This window comes from Dromiciops gliroides, chromosome 4 (assembly GCF_019393635.1).
Source record: "Dromiciops gliroides isolate mDroGli1 chromosome 4, mDroGli1.pri, whole genome shotgun sequence".
Taxonomy (NCBI): domain Eukaryota; kingdom Metazoa; phylum Chordata; class Mammalia; order Microbiotheria; family Microbiotheriidae; genus Dromiciops; species Dromiciops gliroides.
The window spans coordinates 194,959,910-194,977,371 of record NC_057864.1 but is presented as its reverse complement, the minus strand read 5'-3'; the positions used below and the strand labels follow the sequence as shown (position 1 = coordinate 194,977,371).

At 35.7% G+C, this 17,462-nt stretch overlaps 1 protein-coding gene across 9 annotated transcripts in view; it reads right to left on the bottom strand.

The window, feature by feature from the left end:
- TANC2 (tetratricopeptide repeat, ankyrin repeat and coiled-coil containing 2) overlaps positions 1 to 17,462 on the bottom strand; it is a 558,975-nt gene that overhangs the window by 332,948 nt on the left and 208,565 nt on the right. For all 9 annotated transcript variants that reach the window (XM_044000435.1, XM_044000439.1, XM_044000440.1 and 6 more), the window contains one exon: positions 7,803 to 7,985. In XM_044000435.1, the coding sequence (XP_043856370.1) occupies positions 7,803 to 7,985 (183 nt within the window). The remainder of the gene's footprint in view (positions 1 to 7,802; positions 7,986 to 17,462) is intronic.

The window sequence follows — 17,462 nt, the reverse complement described above, 5'->3', positions numbered from 1 at the left end:
AGACCAGCGCTAAGAGGAAACTTTAAATATAAACAAAATAGTACAGAGAAATCTAGACAAGGCAATTTCTGTGTGTAAAAAGCTGTATGATGATATAGTGTTAACATTCTAATAAACGTAGATCTCTTCAAATGGTAATGAGGGAGTTAAAAAAGGAAAACAGGTATTGGGAAAGTATAGTTTCTGCTGTAAAGGTTTTAAGAGGGGTAAAAAAAAAGGGAGGGTAAAAAAGAGGAATATACCAACACAGAAAGGGGGAAAGAAGTAAGTTGCTATTTCTCAAAATTGGGTTAAGAAATAAACATGGAGGAACGGAGTGGGGTAAGTTGGTATCAAAGGAATCTCATTTTTATCTGTAACAGTCACAACAAGCAGTGACTGATACAGAAAGTATGTTAAAAGCAAAAAATTATCATACCAGGGAGGTTATAGTGACAAAGAAAACAAAATTTCCTAACCTGAAGGAAGAATTAAAAGGTGGTAAATGAAATAAAGCAAAGAACTAGTATCTATCATATTGCGGGGGAGGGGGGGGGACTTAGATTGCTTCTTAGACAATTTGGGAATGGCTGAACAAATTGTAGCATGTAAACTTTACAAGGGGTTTTTCCCTCCTTTTTTTCTTCCCAATTAATTGGGAAGGGAATCTTCAAGAAAGGAGTTAACAATAAGAATGAAACTACCAAAAAAAGTAATTGTAATACTTTTAAAGTCGCAGAAAAGAGAAAAGGAGGAAATTCAGAAGAAACCAAACGCAAGGAAGTACTTTTCTGAATGGTTGCAATGTTGTCGCCCCACCCCACCCCCAACCCTTCTTCTTCTTCCTCCACTCAATTACCTGGGTAATTCAAAATCCCTTCCTCCCCTTATCTCTTTTTCTTCATTTTTTTTCCTCCATTTTTTTCTATGCCTTTTTCTGAGGATTTCTTTACCACTTTTTGTTCATTAATACTCTTCCCTTCTCATCAATTTGGAAGTTTTTTCTTATATTTATAGTCTGTATATTTATTCTTTCTTTAGTCTTTTTTCTTTTTCAAGGAATTAAAACTTCTGAAGTATCAAGTATGAATATTTTCTTCTAGAGAACTGCCATGTTGTTGTCTTTGCAGATTTTGGCCTTGTTTTATGTTGTGCCTCTCACTTAAAAACAATTCACGAGATAAGGAATGAGGAATAAGTTATTGACCCCTGACTGAAATTTCTGTGTCTCCAATCATGAGAGTCACATAGTATTTATTCAGTGCCTACTATATGCCAGGGCATTATGTTAAATGCTGAGGATTCAAAGAAAGGCAAAACAGAACAAAACAAAATGCCCCAGCCCCAGCTCTCAAGGAGCTCACAATCTAATGATGGAGACAATATGCAAAAACCAATATGTACAAACAAGATTTATACAAAATAAATTGGAAATAATCAACAGAGGGAAGGCACTAAGATTAACAAGGACTGGGAAAGGTGGGACTTCAGCTGAGACATAAAGAAATACATGGAAGTCAGGATATGATGAGAAAGGAAAGAATGCCTTGTTCTAGGAACACCAAGGTGGCCAGTGCCCAATGGTGACAAAGTACTTGCAGGGAAGTAAAGTATATATTTAGATTGGAAAGGAAGAAAGGCATCAGGTTCTGAAAAGTTTTTAAAGCCAAACAGAGGCTTTTATATTTGATCCTGGAGACAATAGGAAACCACTAGAGTTTATTGAATAGGGGGGTAACTTGATCAGAACCTGCACAAAAGGAAAATCAATTTGACAGCTGAGTAGCAGATAAACTGGAATAAGGAGACCTCCCTGAGGTAGGGTGACCAAGCAGATGACTATTGCCATAGCCCAGGAGTGAGGTGATAAGGGTCTAAAGCAGGGTGGTGGCAGTGTCCAGGGAGAAAAGGAGACAGATACTAGAGATGTTACAAAGGTAGAAACAACAGGACTTGAGAATTGATTATATATGAGGAGAGGGAAAGGGTAAATGAGAGTGAGGAGTCAAGGATTAACAATTAGTGATCCTGGGTTATAAGGAGGATGGTGGTATCCTCAACAATAAGTAATAGGGAAGTTAGGAAGAGGGGAAGGTTTTAGAGAAAAGATAATGAGTACCCTCACCAAGATCATTTCCCCATCTGCCATGTAAATCTCACCCTCAGGGCCCATGTCCTCTCATTCTTCTGGGTGCCTAGTGCCCTTAAGACCTCCAATTTCTCTTATCTTGAGTTAGCACTTAAGACCTCCAATTTCAGAGGCAACACTCTCTAAGACATTAACATTTTTTGAATCATGGACCCCTGAGGCAGACTGGTGAAGCCTATGGATCTCTTCTCAGAATGTTTTTCAATGTATAAAATAAGATACACAGAATTAAAAAGGAAACCAATTATATTGAAATAAAGATGTAATCCCTGCCCCCATTCAAGCTCACAGATCCCAAAAAAATGTATCCACATTCCCACCTAGGGATCTATGGAACTGACCTTAAGAACTTCTTCTCTAAAAGAAAGTGATTTATATCCCAGTGAACCAACTGCCTGTGAATTAGGTTTATTGTTAAGTCCCATCTCTCATTACAGAATATAGTTGGATCTTCACTTCCCAATACATTGGGACCTCTCCTTTTCATTCCTGTTTCAATTCCTGCCTTTGCCACCTCTCCCATTCCTCTTTTATTACTACTTCTTGTTGAGTTGCAACAGGAGTTATCTTCACTTCATCATTCACCAATGGATACGATTACATTACATCACCCATTCCCTTCTATCCACCTCTCTTTCCCCTTTTTCACAACCTCCCATTGTGCAATTTCATCTGACAAAATATATCGATTCATTAGCAGGGTTTGGAGTGGTTGTAAAATTTAGTGGAAGGTGTTTAAACTTGCCCCATTACTTCTCCCAATTATTTAAACTCCACTCTCATAGTTATCTTCTGACACTTTTATTTAGAAATTTACTAATGGTTTCTCAGGTGATGGTGTTCTTGTTTTAATGCAACAGGTATTTTGTTTTGATGAAATAGGTATTTTTCCCCTTTTAGATTTTTTTTAGTAATCTCTAGAGATAGGGTAATTTATTTATGTATTTTTTCTTGGTAATTGCACTTATTTACCTTTTCTTGTATTTCTTTTACTTGGGAATATTTACCAGATGAATAAAATTCTCATGTGTGCTGTGCCAATCCTCCCCCCACCCTCCCCAACCAGGGATACTTCAAACTCCTCATCTTTACTGAAATTACTTTTTTTTTCATTGATCTATGATTTGCAAGGTGTCTTATTTTTTTTCCCCTAATGAATCTTTTTTTTTTTTTTTAGTTTTCAGCATCCCCAACTGGGTTCCAATGCACAATCCCAGACTGTATGCCCTGCCAGGGAATGGTAACTGAATGAACATGTTTCAAATAAGCATTCTCTAGTACTTATTCACAACTATTAGGCATCAGCTGTAATTGCTATAGCTCTAGTATATAATTCCTCTGTTTTTTAAGAGCACAGTGAAAGGAGAAAAATGTCTAGTCATCCACCTTGTTGATCATATGACCTGAAAGTTCCTAAACTTAGTACCACAAAGCCATTAAGTTCAAACAAGATCAAATAAGAATTAGAAAATTCCATGAGAAACTACAGAAGGTGGTTTCTTCCACCCCAGAAATGCACAAAAAGTCAGCCTGAAGCCAACAATAACTAGGAAAGGGATCCCCTCCAGCAAAGCCAGTGACAGTACATAAATAGCCTGCAAGACTCTGTGTTAAGTCCTAAGAATGTCGCAGCTAAAATCCTGAACTATTATCTTAAGGGAAAAAATACTTCAGTAATCGAGAAAGCAGCAGTTTAAGTACCAAGGAACAACAGGCAGGATCACACAAAACCTGGCAGCTTTTACAAAAAAAAAAAAGGAGATTTTAGAACTCAGTATTCCAAAAAGAAAAGGATACATAGGCTTATAACTAAGAATAATTTACCCCAAAAAGCTGAATATAATTCTAAAGGGGGAAAATGCATCTTTCTTGGGACAGAAAACAATAATGACTACTTCCCCCAAAAGGCCATTGGGATTTAAAAAAATAAAAGAACAGAAAAGAACAGAATGAAGCACAGACCAACAAGAGAGTTTAGAAACTATCATGCATAATTTGCTACACATAAAAAAAAATCAAGCAGTATGAAATGAATATTTATCATTTTAATACTTTTTTTGTTTTGCTCTATATATGGAATAATCTTTTTGGCACAACTTCAAAATTTTTTAAAATTTAGAAGAAAGGAGAAAAGGAAGGAAAGAAGGAAGGAATGGAGGGAAAGAGAAAGGGGTGATAAAATGGTGACTGGGTTCATTACAACTTTATGGGCCCTCCAAACAGCAAAGTGATCCTATTTTACCTCCCTGATTGATTTTCTATTCCACGCCCTACAATAGCTATTTCTAATATTTTTTTTCTTTCCTCAAGACTCCTATCCTCTGCCCTACTACCACAATTTCTACAGAATACCTACCCTCAGACTTTATCAAAAAGAAATTTAAGTTATTCAGTGAGTTTACTTTTCTTCCCTCTTCTTCCCTTTCCTTCACAGAGACTGCTTAAACTAAAGAAAGAATTTGTGAAAGCAAAGTATTTAGCAAGACAACCTCTACCCTATGTAATTTCAAGTATAATTTTTAAAAGACAGGTGAACAGATCATAAAGTTAAATATGAGATATAGTTCATACAGAAGAAATTTGCTTAACATTTGAAAATGACTCAATCTATCTGTAAACTGCGTAAGTATAAAGAAAACTTTGATAGCCAAAAAGTTACTTTGGTGATTAAAAAAAGTAAGTTAAAAATTTTTCATTTTTAAGGCTTCTCATTACCTAGCAATTTAAAAATTAATGAATTAAAACTTCAATGAATTAATGACAGCAACTTACATTTACACAGCTCTAAAATTTACAAAGCACTTTATACAGCCTCACAACAACTGAGTTAGGTGCTATTATTATTATCCCTGTTTTACAGATGAGGAAACCAAGGCTGAGATAAGTTAAGTGACTTCTCCAGGGTCACACAGCTAGTAAATGTCTAAGTATCTGAATTAAGGTCTTCCTGATTCTAAGTCCAGCACTCTATCCACTACTCCACTTCTCTGAGGCTTCTTTACCAAGTTTGTTTTGTACTAAAAATAATGTAAGTAAGTTTATTGCTTTTAAGTCCCAAATCTTTTGTTTTCCCTTTGCACTTAAGCAGATTCTTTTTCCTAGTCTGAAGTTGGGCTGACCTAATTGCAAATAGGCCATTTCTGTGTGAAGGTTTTAAAATATGTATAGCACTGAAAAAATATGCTAAATTAGCAAAAGTCCCTTAGCTATAATCAGGAAAGGAAGAGATTAGCTCCTATTTACACTTTAAAAGATGGAAAAGGGGGCAGCTAGGTGGCACAGTGGATAGAGCACCGGCCCTGGAGTCAGGAGGACCTGAGTTCAAATCCAGTTTCAGACACTTAACACTTACTAGCTGTGTGACCCTGGGCAAGTCACTTAACCCCAATTGCCTCACCAAAAAAAAAAAAAAAAAAAAAAGATGGAAAGGGAGATCTCTCTCTCTATACACATACACACACACTTATATGGATATATCCAATGGAGTAGAGGTGAAGGCCATTTCACACACTGGAATGAAATGCAATTTAAAGGTGAGACAAGTGAACAACATGTAATGAGACAAGTGAATCACAACAAAAAGCAGATAGGGTTAACAGCTGTGATAATTCTAAGAAGGGGCAAAGCATTCATATTTTCCCTTCTTTAGTGACTTGAGCAGTTAGCCAGGGCACATGAAACATACAGCATCTGAAAATCTTAGAAGCTCAAAAATTGGTATTTTAATAAGTAAAGCTACAGTAATCTAAAGAATAATACCATCTAAGATTTTTTTCCTTAGAGGAAATTAATTTATAGTCAACCAGTGCATTTCTCTTTCACTTTCTTTTGCTTATTCATAACAAACAGGTTAAGGAAGACAATTGTGCAAGTAACTGAACAAGTTGACTAACACCAATCTTTATCTCAAATCCTAAAATAAAAAGAGGAGATAGTCATGAATTGCTTCAAATGATAGAAAAGTCAGCACAAAACAATGGAATAATCCATGACATCATCTTTTAAAGGAGACATTCTTCTTTTATGTAGTAGATCTCATTGTTAGTCTTGAAGTTATTTGACATATGACAGGTTTTACATACAGGAAAATTAAACTATTTGACATATTACACATACTTCAACCATCTACAGGGAGAATTCAGTGGTTCACATTTGCAATCTGAGACCTCCCTGAATGTTAACTCTTGCTGCATCAGCAATAGTGATTTCTTGACACTAAAATCTCAAAAGTTCAGAATGACAATCACCAAACCAAAGGTAATATGGATTATGTTCACCTGGAGATAGGTTTTATCTTGCTACCCCCATCAGTGCATTTAATGATGAGGTACCATTTGACAAGTACAACTGCTTTGTTTTATCAAGAGAAACATCAAGAGCACTTTTCACTCTCAAAGGGACATATTTCATAGAGCTGACATTTCTGGTTAAGCCTCAGCCTTTCCTTCACGCCTATCATATTTCCACTGTAAGGAAGAATAAAACTGAGATTTTAGCAAAATGAAAATCAGACAACAATCTGATTTCATTTTATGACGTAAAAGACATTAAATAGCCATAACAAAGTAGGTTCTGGCTCTGTCAACTGCTTTGATAACAAGATGATTAAAAGGACAAACAGTCAATAGACACCATTGCTTTGTAAAACCACAGTCCAAAACCAAGACTCTCTTTATCTTAACATCTCACTTTGTAAATGCAACATTATGAAAGTCCCATTTTAAACTCATGAAAGAATTGATAAATTTTATGCCTTGTTATTTCTTGTAAATACTATTATATTTTAACATATATCCTATGATTTATCATAAAACACATTATATGAAAGGGATAGGATAGATCATATTGTTCAGGAGTTTGTTAAAAGTAAAATCTTGGTTTACTTTGGATATTTCCTTTGAATGTGAACTCTATAACTGCACTTAAATATGGTAATGTTCTTAATGGAAATATAATTAAGCCACAGTAACACCAGACATTTCTAAATATGACAATTCTATAAAATGGTCAAAATTATCTCATTAAACCATATGTTAAATTTTCAGTGGGAGGAGAGGGTTGATTTTATATAAATGTAATTCCCCCATGAGTCACTTGCTATGAGTAACAGTATACCTTGAGATAATATTGAGAACATTTTTATTTTAAAATAAGTATTCTAAGAAGATAATCTATACCAGAAACCAGAGTACTTAAAATAGTGTTTAAAAACAGACACAAAACAAACAAAAGCCATCCTTTCATATAAAAGTATGGTTAATATGCCTTTTTAAAATTCCCAATCCTACTATCCTAAAGCTAAAGTGAAAATTACTTAAACTATCAAAATGTCTCAATCTGTTAATCTGACATGAACAAGCTGATAAATGAGAACAAAGCCACAGTATGTTCTGGCAATATTAGGAATTTCCTGAAATACTAGAAAATCTGTCCACAACAGATGGATCATCTAGAAATAAGATAACTCAATCTGTCAAAATGAGGTTCCCTAAAGCCATTTTCTACAGCAAACACCAGTATGATGTCACAGGAGTCTGTAACTTTAGTAAGCCAAGGAGGGAAAACCTGAAAATACACACACACACACACACACACAAAGAAAAATATCAGCTACAATTTTACATTACTTGCTTTAAAAAAAAATACCCTGTTGAGTTTATATTTAAGTCCTTACCAGTTAATTTCTTCACAGGTTGGAGCCGAACACTGATAGACTGATGGGTGAGTAAGGGGGAAGATGGAAGAGAGCGGGACATGCCCTCCATAATCCGAATGTGCTGCATACCTTCAGTCACTGGAAGTGGTGGGATGGCATAGTCTGGTTCAAAAGTACAGTCATTTTCTGTGGAGATGCCACCTAAGATAAATAAAGGAATGAAGTAAAGGGGCTGATAAATTTCCTTCTTGTCTTACCAAATTTCATCTTATCTCCTTAGGATGACTGACATAACTATAATAATAACTGATAGCTAATAAATGAAAAGTCTTATATAGGAATAATTAAGCATATTTTTATTTTTTATTTTAAATGTCTCTAAAATTTAAATACATTTACTTAAAAATTTAGAAACAATTATAAAAATAAATATCTATACTATCATACCAAATGCTTCCTTTTGTTTGAAATCTGTTGATATGGATTCTATGATTGCAAAAATTTGGTGTGTAAAGACTTTAGGAAGGGCATCAACTCTTTTAAAGGTCACAAGTATGGTATTTTTAGCAAAACTATTGCTCTAGGGCACTAAGTACTATTCCCCATGTCCCAGAAGGTTAATACACCTGACCTTGAGTTCTTGCCAAGGACCACACAGTCCAACATGAGGTAAGACAGGTGCTCAACTCATTCAATGTATGAGACTAATATATTTGCAGCCAAATATCATGGGATCTAGTCCAGCTCCCACCAGCAATCCCAACTCAAAGTTTTTGTTATCTTATTCTTAAAATTTTTAATAGGGTACAGATAGAACTGGTCCTGTTAGAAGTTATAATACTGCTATTATTTTTTTCTTAATGGCCTATGGACTACTGTACAGGAAGATGAAATAATTACATTATGAAGAAAAATAAAAGTATTAGAATTTAAACTAATTCTCTTTAGCCTCACTCAAAGCTTCTCTGATATAATTCTAATAGCAGAGGGAACAATAGGTATTATACAAACATACATACCCTCATCCTGTTCCCACAAGTTTTTATTTTTGTCAATGAGTTCTCTCTACTTTGAAAGCTTTTTTCCCTCTCTGATGAACCTACAAAGTTAATTGTATTTGGTATGGTAAGGTGATATCTATGAAAAATGTTGTTCTTGAGTTTTTATCAATCCATATTTATATACAGGCAATTGCTGTCAACAGTTAAGTCCATGATAATGGTACCATTCAAGGTCAATTTATTATTAGCTGATATTTAGAGGTCCATAATTGTAGAATAGGGATTTTTCATCTATATGTTTCTAAAAGATAGTGAGCTTTTGATGTATAATTCTAGCCACCAGGTCATGTCTTGGTGCCCAGTTGCCATTATAAACCCCTTCATTTCCTCAAACAAATCTTCATACTTCAGCTGTGTGACACTATTTTGAGGGGCATATTGTTGGCTGAGTTCATGCAGATGTTGTCCATTGAAGGCCTTTTAATTACATTCTTGGAACTTCAAGTCATTTTATAGGTTCTATTTGATCAGGGACTCTTAACCTGGCATTCAAGGACTTGTAAAAAAAACTATTTTTATAACTATCTTTCAACATAATTGATTTCTTTTGTAATATTATTTAATTCTAATATAAACATTATTCTGGGAATAGGTCCATAGCTTCACAAGACAACCAAATAAGTCCTTGACACAACAAAGTTTAAGAACCTCTGATAAATCATTTTCAGTTACACTGGATGAATCTAATGGTGTGTACCTGTTATAAGACTTGAGTACTGCTCATTCAGTTGATGTTTGCTTTCTCCAAAAGTATTTTGGTAGGTGTGACATATTTATCATGCATTTTAAGAATGTCTCATATTCCTTGATAGTGCAGAAATGTTCATCTTTCCAGACTACCTTTTGGTAACTGACTTTATGTTTTGTTAATATTGTGTAAATTTTGTTGGGATAAATTTCAAATCTGTTATGGTTAACTTCACAATTAAAAGATATATAGAAAGACTGCTACTGGGTAGGTGTTAATTGCTTTAAATGTGTTTTGTTTTGTTTTCTGATTCAGCTTTGATTTTAGAATACCCGGATCAACATATTGATTCAAAATCTTCTCTTCAGTATCTGTAGGCTCAGTTTGTTCTGCCAGGAGGAGAAAAAAGTATTTGTGGATTTGGTTTTCATCCACTGGTTCAATGTGATGTCTAATTCAAGCTCAGAAACTTCAGTCCCTCTCACTTTCTTTAGCATGCATTTAAAATTTTACATTTGAGTAAAAAAAAAAATCACATTTTGATATTATTAGAGAACAATTCTGTGAGATGAAGAAGCTATTAAATGTTTTTCAGTGCAATGTCAGAGGTAGCCAGGAGGCACAGAAGATAGAGAGCTAGGCCTGTAGCCAGAGGACCCAAGTTCAAACCCAACCACAGACAATTAAAAGCTGGGTGAGTGTCGGGCAAGTCACTTAATCTTTTTTGCCTCAGTTTCTTTAAGTATAAAATGGAAATATAACATCATCTACCTCCCAGGGTTGTTGTGAGGAACAAATGAAGTAACATTTATTTTACAGATATATTTATACTCTTCCTTTTCAGTGGAACGATATAACTCAATGTGATTCATAAGATGTTTTGATTCATCTACTTTTATTTGCAAACATTCTTAGTTCTACTTAAAGAAATGATAATGGATTTAAGTTTAAGAAAAAGTATAACATGTTTAATCTATCTCCTTGAAAAATACTATATTTCATATTAACTGTTCATAACATTATCGTATGGGTAGCTTGTTTTAGAGAACTGTTTTCCATGTAGACATCAATTTAGCATTATTTAGCATGGCAATATCTGTTAAAGATCAATAACCTTCTTAATAAATCTTAACTTTTTGATGGTCAATGGGTGATTAAGAATAATTTTATGGCATACTCCAGGTACCAATAGATGATTTTTTGGACAAAGATATTTAAAGGTTTGTATTTTAGCATGGTGATTTGTCATCCATTCGTTTATAAAGAAAAAGCCAAGGTTATATGATTCTGGTGAACCAATCATTCCTTCTAGGTATTCAGTATGTATTAAATTTTTGCAACTTGAAGGTATTTGTGATACTATTTCTTTCTTTTCTTTTTTTTTCTTTTTTGCGGGCAATGGGGGTTAAGTGACTTGCCCAGGGTCACACAGCTAATAAGTGTCAAATGTCTGAGGCTGGACTGAACTCAGATACTCCTGAATCCAGGGCTGGTACTTTATCCACTGCGCCACCTTGTGGCCCCATATTTGTGATACTGTTTCAACTGATTATCATTCTTATTATATATCTTGTTCTTTTCATCTTTTTAGATGGAGTTCAGATAGAAATAGTCCTCGGAAAAGTGCTACACTTTAAAAAATATTTAATGTAATGCCAAATACTGAATGTAGAAGTACAAAATAATTACCATATAAGCTTATCTTCTTTTTCCCCATTTATTTAGAATGTTATTTTTCCCCAAATTACATGTAATTTGGAATGCATTCCAAATTATTTTCCTCCCTGCCTCCCCATGCCCCCTTAAGAACTCAAGCAATTCAATATAAGTTATACATGTGTAGTCATGTAAAACATTTCCACATTAGTCAGGCTGTAAAAGAAAACAGACAAAAAAAACTTTAGAAAAAGTAAGTAAAAAAATTATGTTTCAATCTATATTCAGATACCATCAGTTCTTTCTCTAGAGATGGACTGCATTTTCATAAGTCCTTCAAAGTTGTCTCAGATCACTGTATTGCTGAAAATAACTAAGTCATTCACAGCAGATCATCTAACAATATTGCTGTTATTTTGTATACAGTACATTTCACTTTGCATCAATTCATTTAATTTTTTCCAGGTTTTTCTAATAGCATCCTGCTCATCATTTCTTTTTTTTTTTGTTTTTAGTGAGGCAATTGGGGTTAAGTGACTTGCCCAGGGTCACACAGCTAGTAAGTGTTAAGTGTCTGAGGCCGGATCTGAACTCAGATACTCCTGACTCCAGGGCCGGTGCTCTATCCACTGTGCCATCTAGCTGCCCCCATCATTTCTTATAGCACAATAGTGTTCCATCATAATCTCATTCCACAATTTGTTCAGCCATTCCCCAACTGATGGGTATCTCCTCAATTTAGAATTCAACTTTTTGTTTTAATCTCTTTTTGGATACCAACCTAGTAGTGGTATTACTAGGTCAAAAAGTATGCATGGTTTTATAGCCCTTTGGCCATAGCTCCAAATTGCTCTACAGAAAGTTTGAATAAGTTTACAACTTCACCAAGAGTGTGTTAATGTCTCATTTTCCCCATATCCCCTACAACATTTGTCATTTTCCTCTGCTGTCCTATTATTCAATCCAATAGGTATGAGGTAGTACACCAGAATTATTTTGACCTGCATCTCTTCAATCAATAATGAGTTAGAGCATTTTTCCCCCATATGGCTATAGGTAGCTTTGATTATTTCATCTGAAAACTTCATATCTTTTGATCATGTATCAATTGGAGAATGGCTCTTGTTTCTCTATGTGTTTGAGAAATGAGGGCTGTCAGACAAACTTGCGTCATTTTTTTTCATAGTTACGATTGCTAACTGTATTTCCCTCCATAATACTCCTACCCAATGACATTTACTCTATTTTCTATCTTCTTTCACCCTATCCCTCCTCAAAAGAGTTTTGCTTCTGACTGCCCTCTCCCCCAATCTACCCTCCCTTCTTTCAACCCTCTCCCACTTATCCCTTTCCCCTCCTACTTTCCCACAGGGTATGATACATTACTATACCCAATTGAGTGTGTATGTTATTCCCTCTTTGAGCCAATTCTGATGAGAATAAGGCTCATTTACTCCCCTGCATCTCCCCCATCTTTCCCTCCACTCCATAAGTTTTTTCTTGCTTCTTTTATGTAAGATACTTTACCCTATTCCACCTCTCCTTTTCCCTTTCCCTCTCACCTCTTAATTTTATTTTTTAAAAGATGTTATGCCTTCATATTCAACTCACACCTGTGCCCTCTGTCTAAATATACTCAACCCACCTGCCCTAATAATGAGAAAGTTCTTATGAGTTAGGCAAATCATCTTCCCATGTAGGAATGTAAACAGTTTAACCTTTTAATATCCCTTATGATTTCTTTTTCCTGTTTACTTTTTTATGCTTTTCTAGGGGCTTGTATACGAAAGCCAAATTTTCCATTCACCTCAGGTCTTTTCATCACAAATGCCTGAAAGTCTTCTCTTTCATCGAATTCCCATTTTTCCCACTGAATGATTATACTCAGTTTTGCTGGGTAAGTGACTCTTGGTTGTAATCCCAGTACCTTTGCACTCTGGAATAACATATACCAAACCATTTGATCCTTTAATGTAGAAGTTGCTAGATCTTGTGTTATCCTGACTGTGGCTCCACAATACTTGAAATGTTTCTGGCTGCTTGCAATATTTTCTCCTTGACCTGGGAGCTCTGGAATTTGGCTATAATATTCCTGGAAGTTTTCATTTTGTGATCTCTTTCAGGGGGTGATTGGTGAATTCTTTCAATTTCTATTTTACCTTCTGCTTCTAGAATATCAGGACAATTTTCCCTGACAATTTTTTGGAAGATGATGTCTATTTTTTGATCATGGCTTTCAGGAAGTTCACTAATTTACAAATTATTTCTCCTGAATCTATTTTCCAGGACAGTTGTTTTTCCAATGAGATATTTCACATTGCTGTCTATTTTTTCATTCTTTTGGTTTTTTATTGTGTCTTGATTTCTCATAAAGTCATTAGCTTTCATTAGCTCAATCCTAATTTTTAAGGAATTATTTTCTTCAGAGATCTTTTTTAACTCTATATCCATGTGGCCAACTTGGTTTTTCAAGCTGTTCACTTTTTTTCATGATTTTCTTGCATCACTCTCAATTCTCTTTCCGTTTTTTCCTCTACCTCTCTTACTTTATTTTCAAAGTCCTTTTTGAGCACTTCTATGGGCTGAGACCAAATTACATTTTTCTTGGAAGCTTTGGATGTAGGAGCTTTGACTTTGTTATCTTCTTCTATTTTTTGGGTATTTTTGCAGGGCAATCAATAAGGGTTAAGTGACTTGTCCAGGGTCACACATCTAGTGGCAAGTGTCTGAGGCTGGATTTGAACTCAGGTCCTCCTGAATCCAAGGCCAGTGCTTTATCCACTGAATTACCTAGATGCCCCCTTTGTTATCTTCTTCTAAAGATGTATTTTGATCTTCCATGTCACCACAAAAACTTTCTAGGGTCTGCATTTTGTTTTTTCTGTTTGCTCATTTTCCCAGACTATTTCTTGAAGTGGGGCTGCTTTCAGGGAGGAGGGTACACTGTCCCAAGCTTCAGGGGGTTTGAGCAGCTGTTCTCTAAGATACTTCTAGGAATTTGTAAGTCCTTAGTTCTTCCAAGCTGGTATGATTTAAGGAGAGGTATGGTTGCCACTCTCTTGGCTTGTGCAATGGGTCTGCAAGCAACCACAGGCCTACTTCTCTATCCTGGAACCTGGAACAGAGCCCTGCTCCACTGTGGCTGCAAGCTCTGGTGTGCTTGTGCTCCTCACCTGCCTGGGACCACCACCCAAGACTGAAACCCGGATTGGAACATTGGCAATACAACAGAATCTTGCCTCTGTGTGAGCAAAGAGACCCCTACAATCTCTCCCTAGCGAACCACTTGACCCCCTCACTGTCTGTGGGCTGAGTTCCAGAAGCAGCTGCTTCCACAAATGATTCAGAGGCTGCCGAGGTCTGGTTTGCTAGGGCTGGGTCTGTGCTGGTGCAGCCTGTACTGGGTTGTGCTCCACTCTTACCCTAGTACAACAGACCTCTCCTGCTGGCATTCTAAGTTGTCTTTGGCTGGAAAATTATTTCACCTTGTTCTTTGGAGGGTTCTGCTGCTCCAGGAATTGTCTTATGGCATTATGTAAAGGTATTTGGAAGGGTCTTGGGGAGAGCTCAGGCAAGTCACTGCCTTTCTGCCACTATCTTGGCTCTGATCCTGTAAGCTTATTTTCTACAGGTACATTGAAAGCATCTTCACTACAAACATATAGGCAGACAAGATAATTGGGATAAAATGTAAAGCATTCCCCCACCCTCAATATGATTTTGCTCTATTTTTCTAGTTCTACATTTTGAAAGCTTTTTTCAATCAATATGGTTTAGAAGTGATGAATGTTTAGTAAAGCAACCTTTTTAAAAATCTTTTTAAATTTTTAATGTATCACTTGATACATCTTAATTTTGGGCAACCTTAGATTAATTTTAGGCAACGAACGAACCTGAGACAATGTGGTACAACATATTTTAATTCTCAAAGACATTTTGAGGTCTATATTTGTAGGAAAAGGTCTTGTCATCTATTAGTTTATTTTTTAAATTAATTCCAGCTTAAAATTCTTTTCTTCCCTTGAGGGAAAATTTTCCCCCAACCCCCGAGAAGGCAAGAAATACAATAACCATTACAGGAAGTCATAGAAAATGTTTCCATGTTAGCCATGTTGGAGGGAAAAAAAGCAAGAAAAATAAAGTAAGAAGGCGAAAAAGATCCTTCATTTTACACTCATAGAGTCCATCAGTTCTCTCTCTAGAGGTGGCTAGCTTTTTCATCATGAGTACTTTGGAATTGTTCTGGATCATTGTATTGCTCAGAGTTGCTAAATCTTTCACAGTTGATTATCATGACAATATTGCTGTTATTTTGTACAATGTTTTTTCTGGTTCTATTCATTTCACTTTGTATGACTTCATATAAGTCTTCCCAGGTGTTTTCTGAAACCATCCCCTTCATTATTTCTTTCTTTTTGCAGGGCAATGAGGGTTAAGTGACTTGCCCAAGGTCACACAGCTAGTAAGTGTCAAGTGTCTGAGGCCACATTTGAACGCAGGTCCTCCTGAATCCAGGGTCAATGCTTTATCCACTGTACCACTTAGCACACACATTATTTTTTAAGTTTTAAAATTTTTTTCCAAATTACATGTTTTTGTTTTGTGAGGCAATTGGGGTTAAGTGACTTGCCCAGGGTCACACAGCTAGTAAGTATTAAGTGTCTGAGTCCAAATTTGAACTCAGGTCCTCCTGACTCCAGGGCCGGTGCTCTATCTACTATGCCACCTAGCTGCCCCCCAAATTACATGTTAAAATTTTTTTTTTACATCATTTAAAAAAAAATGCTTTGCGTTCCAACTTCTCTTCCTGTCATCCCACTCCACCAAGAACTCAAGTGATTCAATATAAGTTATACATGAGTAGTCATGCAAAAAAACATTTCCATTTTAGCCAGGTTATAAAAGAAAACAGACAAAACCAAAACTTCAGATTAAGGAACTATCAAAAAAATTATGCTTCAATCTGTTTTCAGATCCCATCAGTTCTTTCTCTGTAGATGGATTGCAATTTTCATAAGTCTTTCAGAATTATCTTGGATCACTGCATTGCTGAAAATAACCAAGTCATTCACAGCAGATCATCTTACACTATTGCTGTTATTTTGTATACAGTACATTTCATTCTGCATCAATTCATGTAGGTCTTTCCAGGTTTTTCTGAAAGCATCCTGCTTATCATTTTTGTTATTATTTCTGATAAAGTAACTAACAAAAATAATTATGTTTCAATCTGTATTCAAATACCATCAGTTCTCTCTCTGTAGACGGATTGTATTTTTCATAAGACCTTCGGAGTTGTCTTGGATCACTGCACTGCTAAAAATAACCGAGTCATTCACAGCAGAACATCTCACAATATTGATGTTATTTTGTATACACTAGATTTCACTTTGCATCAGCTCATGCAGGTGCCTCCAGGTCTTTCTGATAGTATCTTGCTCATCATTTTTTTTTTATAGTAAACTATATTTATATAGTACTTTTAAAGAGAGATTTTCTTACAATGAACTCATAAGGTTAATTATTGCAACAGTAATAGATAACTTTTATATAGTACCTTAAACTTGACAAAGAATTTTCTTCACAATAGCCCAGCAAAATAAATAACATACATTTTGCTACCATCATCATCAATTAAGCATCATCCATCAATCCTTATCATTATCCTCATTCAATCCTCATCATTGTCAATCAATCCTCTTCTTCATTCAATCCTTATCATCAATCAGTCCACATCATCCTCCAATCATCATCAATCCATCATCATCACCATCATCTTACATTACTCTTGCCTCCACTTCAAAAGTTTTATTACAATTACTATTGTTAACTGTTTCTCTCCATCCTATTCCTTTCCCATGATATTTACTCTATTTTCTATCTTCTTTTACACGATTCCCCCTCAAAAGTGTTTTGCTTTTGACTGCCCTTTCCCCTGCTCTGCCTTCTATTCTTTCACCCCTCCCTCCTTATCCCCTTCCCCTCCTACTTTTCTGCAGGGTTGGATAGATTACTCCACCCAATTGAGTGTGTATGTTGTTCCCTCCTTAAGCCAACTCTGATGAGAATAGGGTCTTTAAGCTATTCTGATGTGTGAGGCTCATTCACTTTCCCACTCCTCCCCCATTTCTCCCCCTACTCCATAAACCCTTTCCTGCATCTTCCCTGTGAGATTTCACCCCATTCTACCTCTCTCCTTTCCCCTCCCCCAGTGCATTCCTCTCACCCCTCAATTTTACCCTAAATATGTCATCATGGGGCAGCTAGGTGACA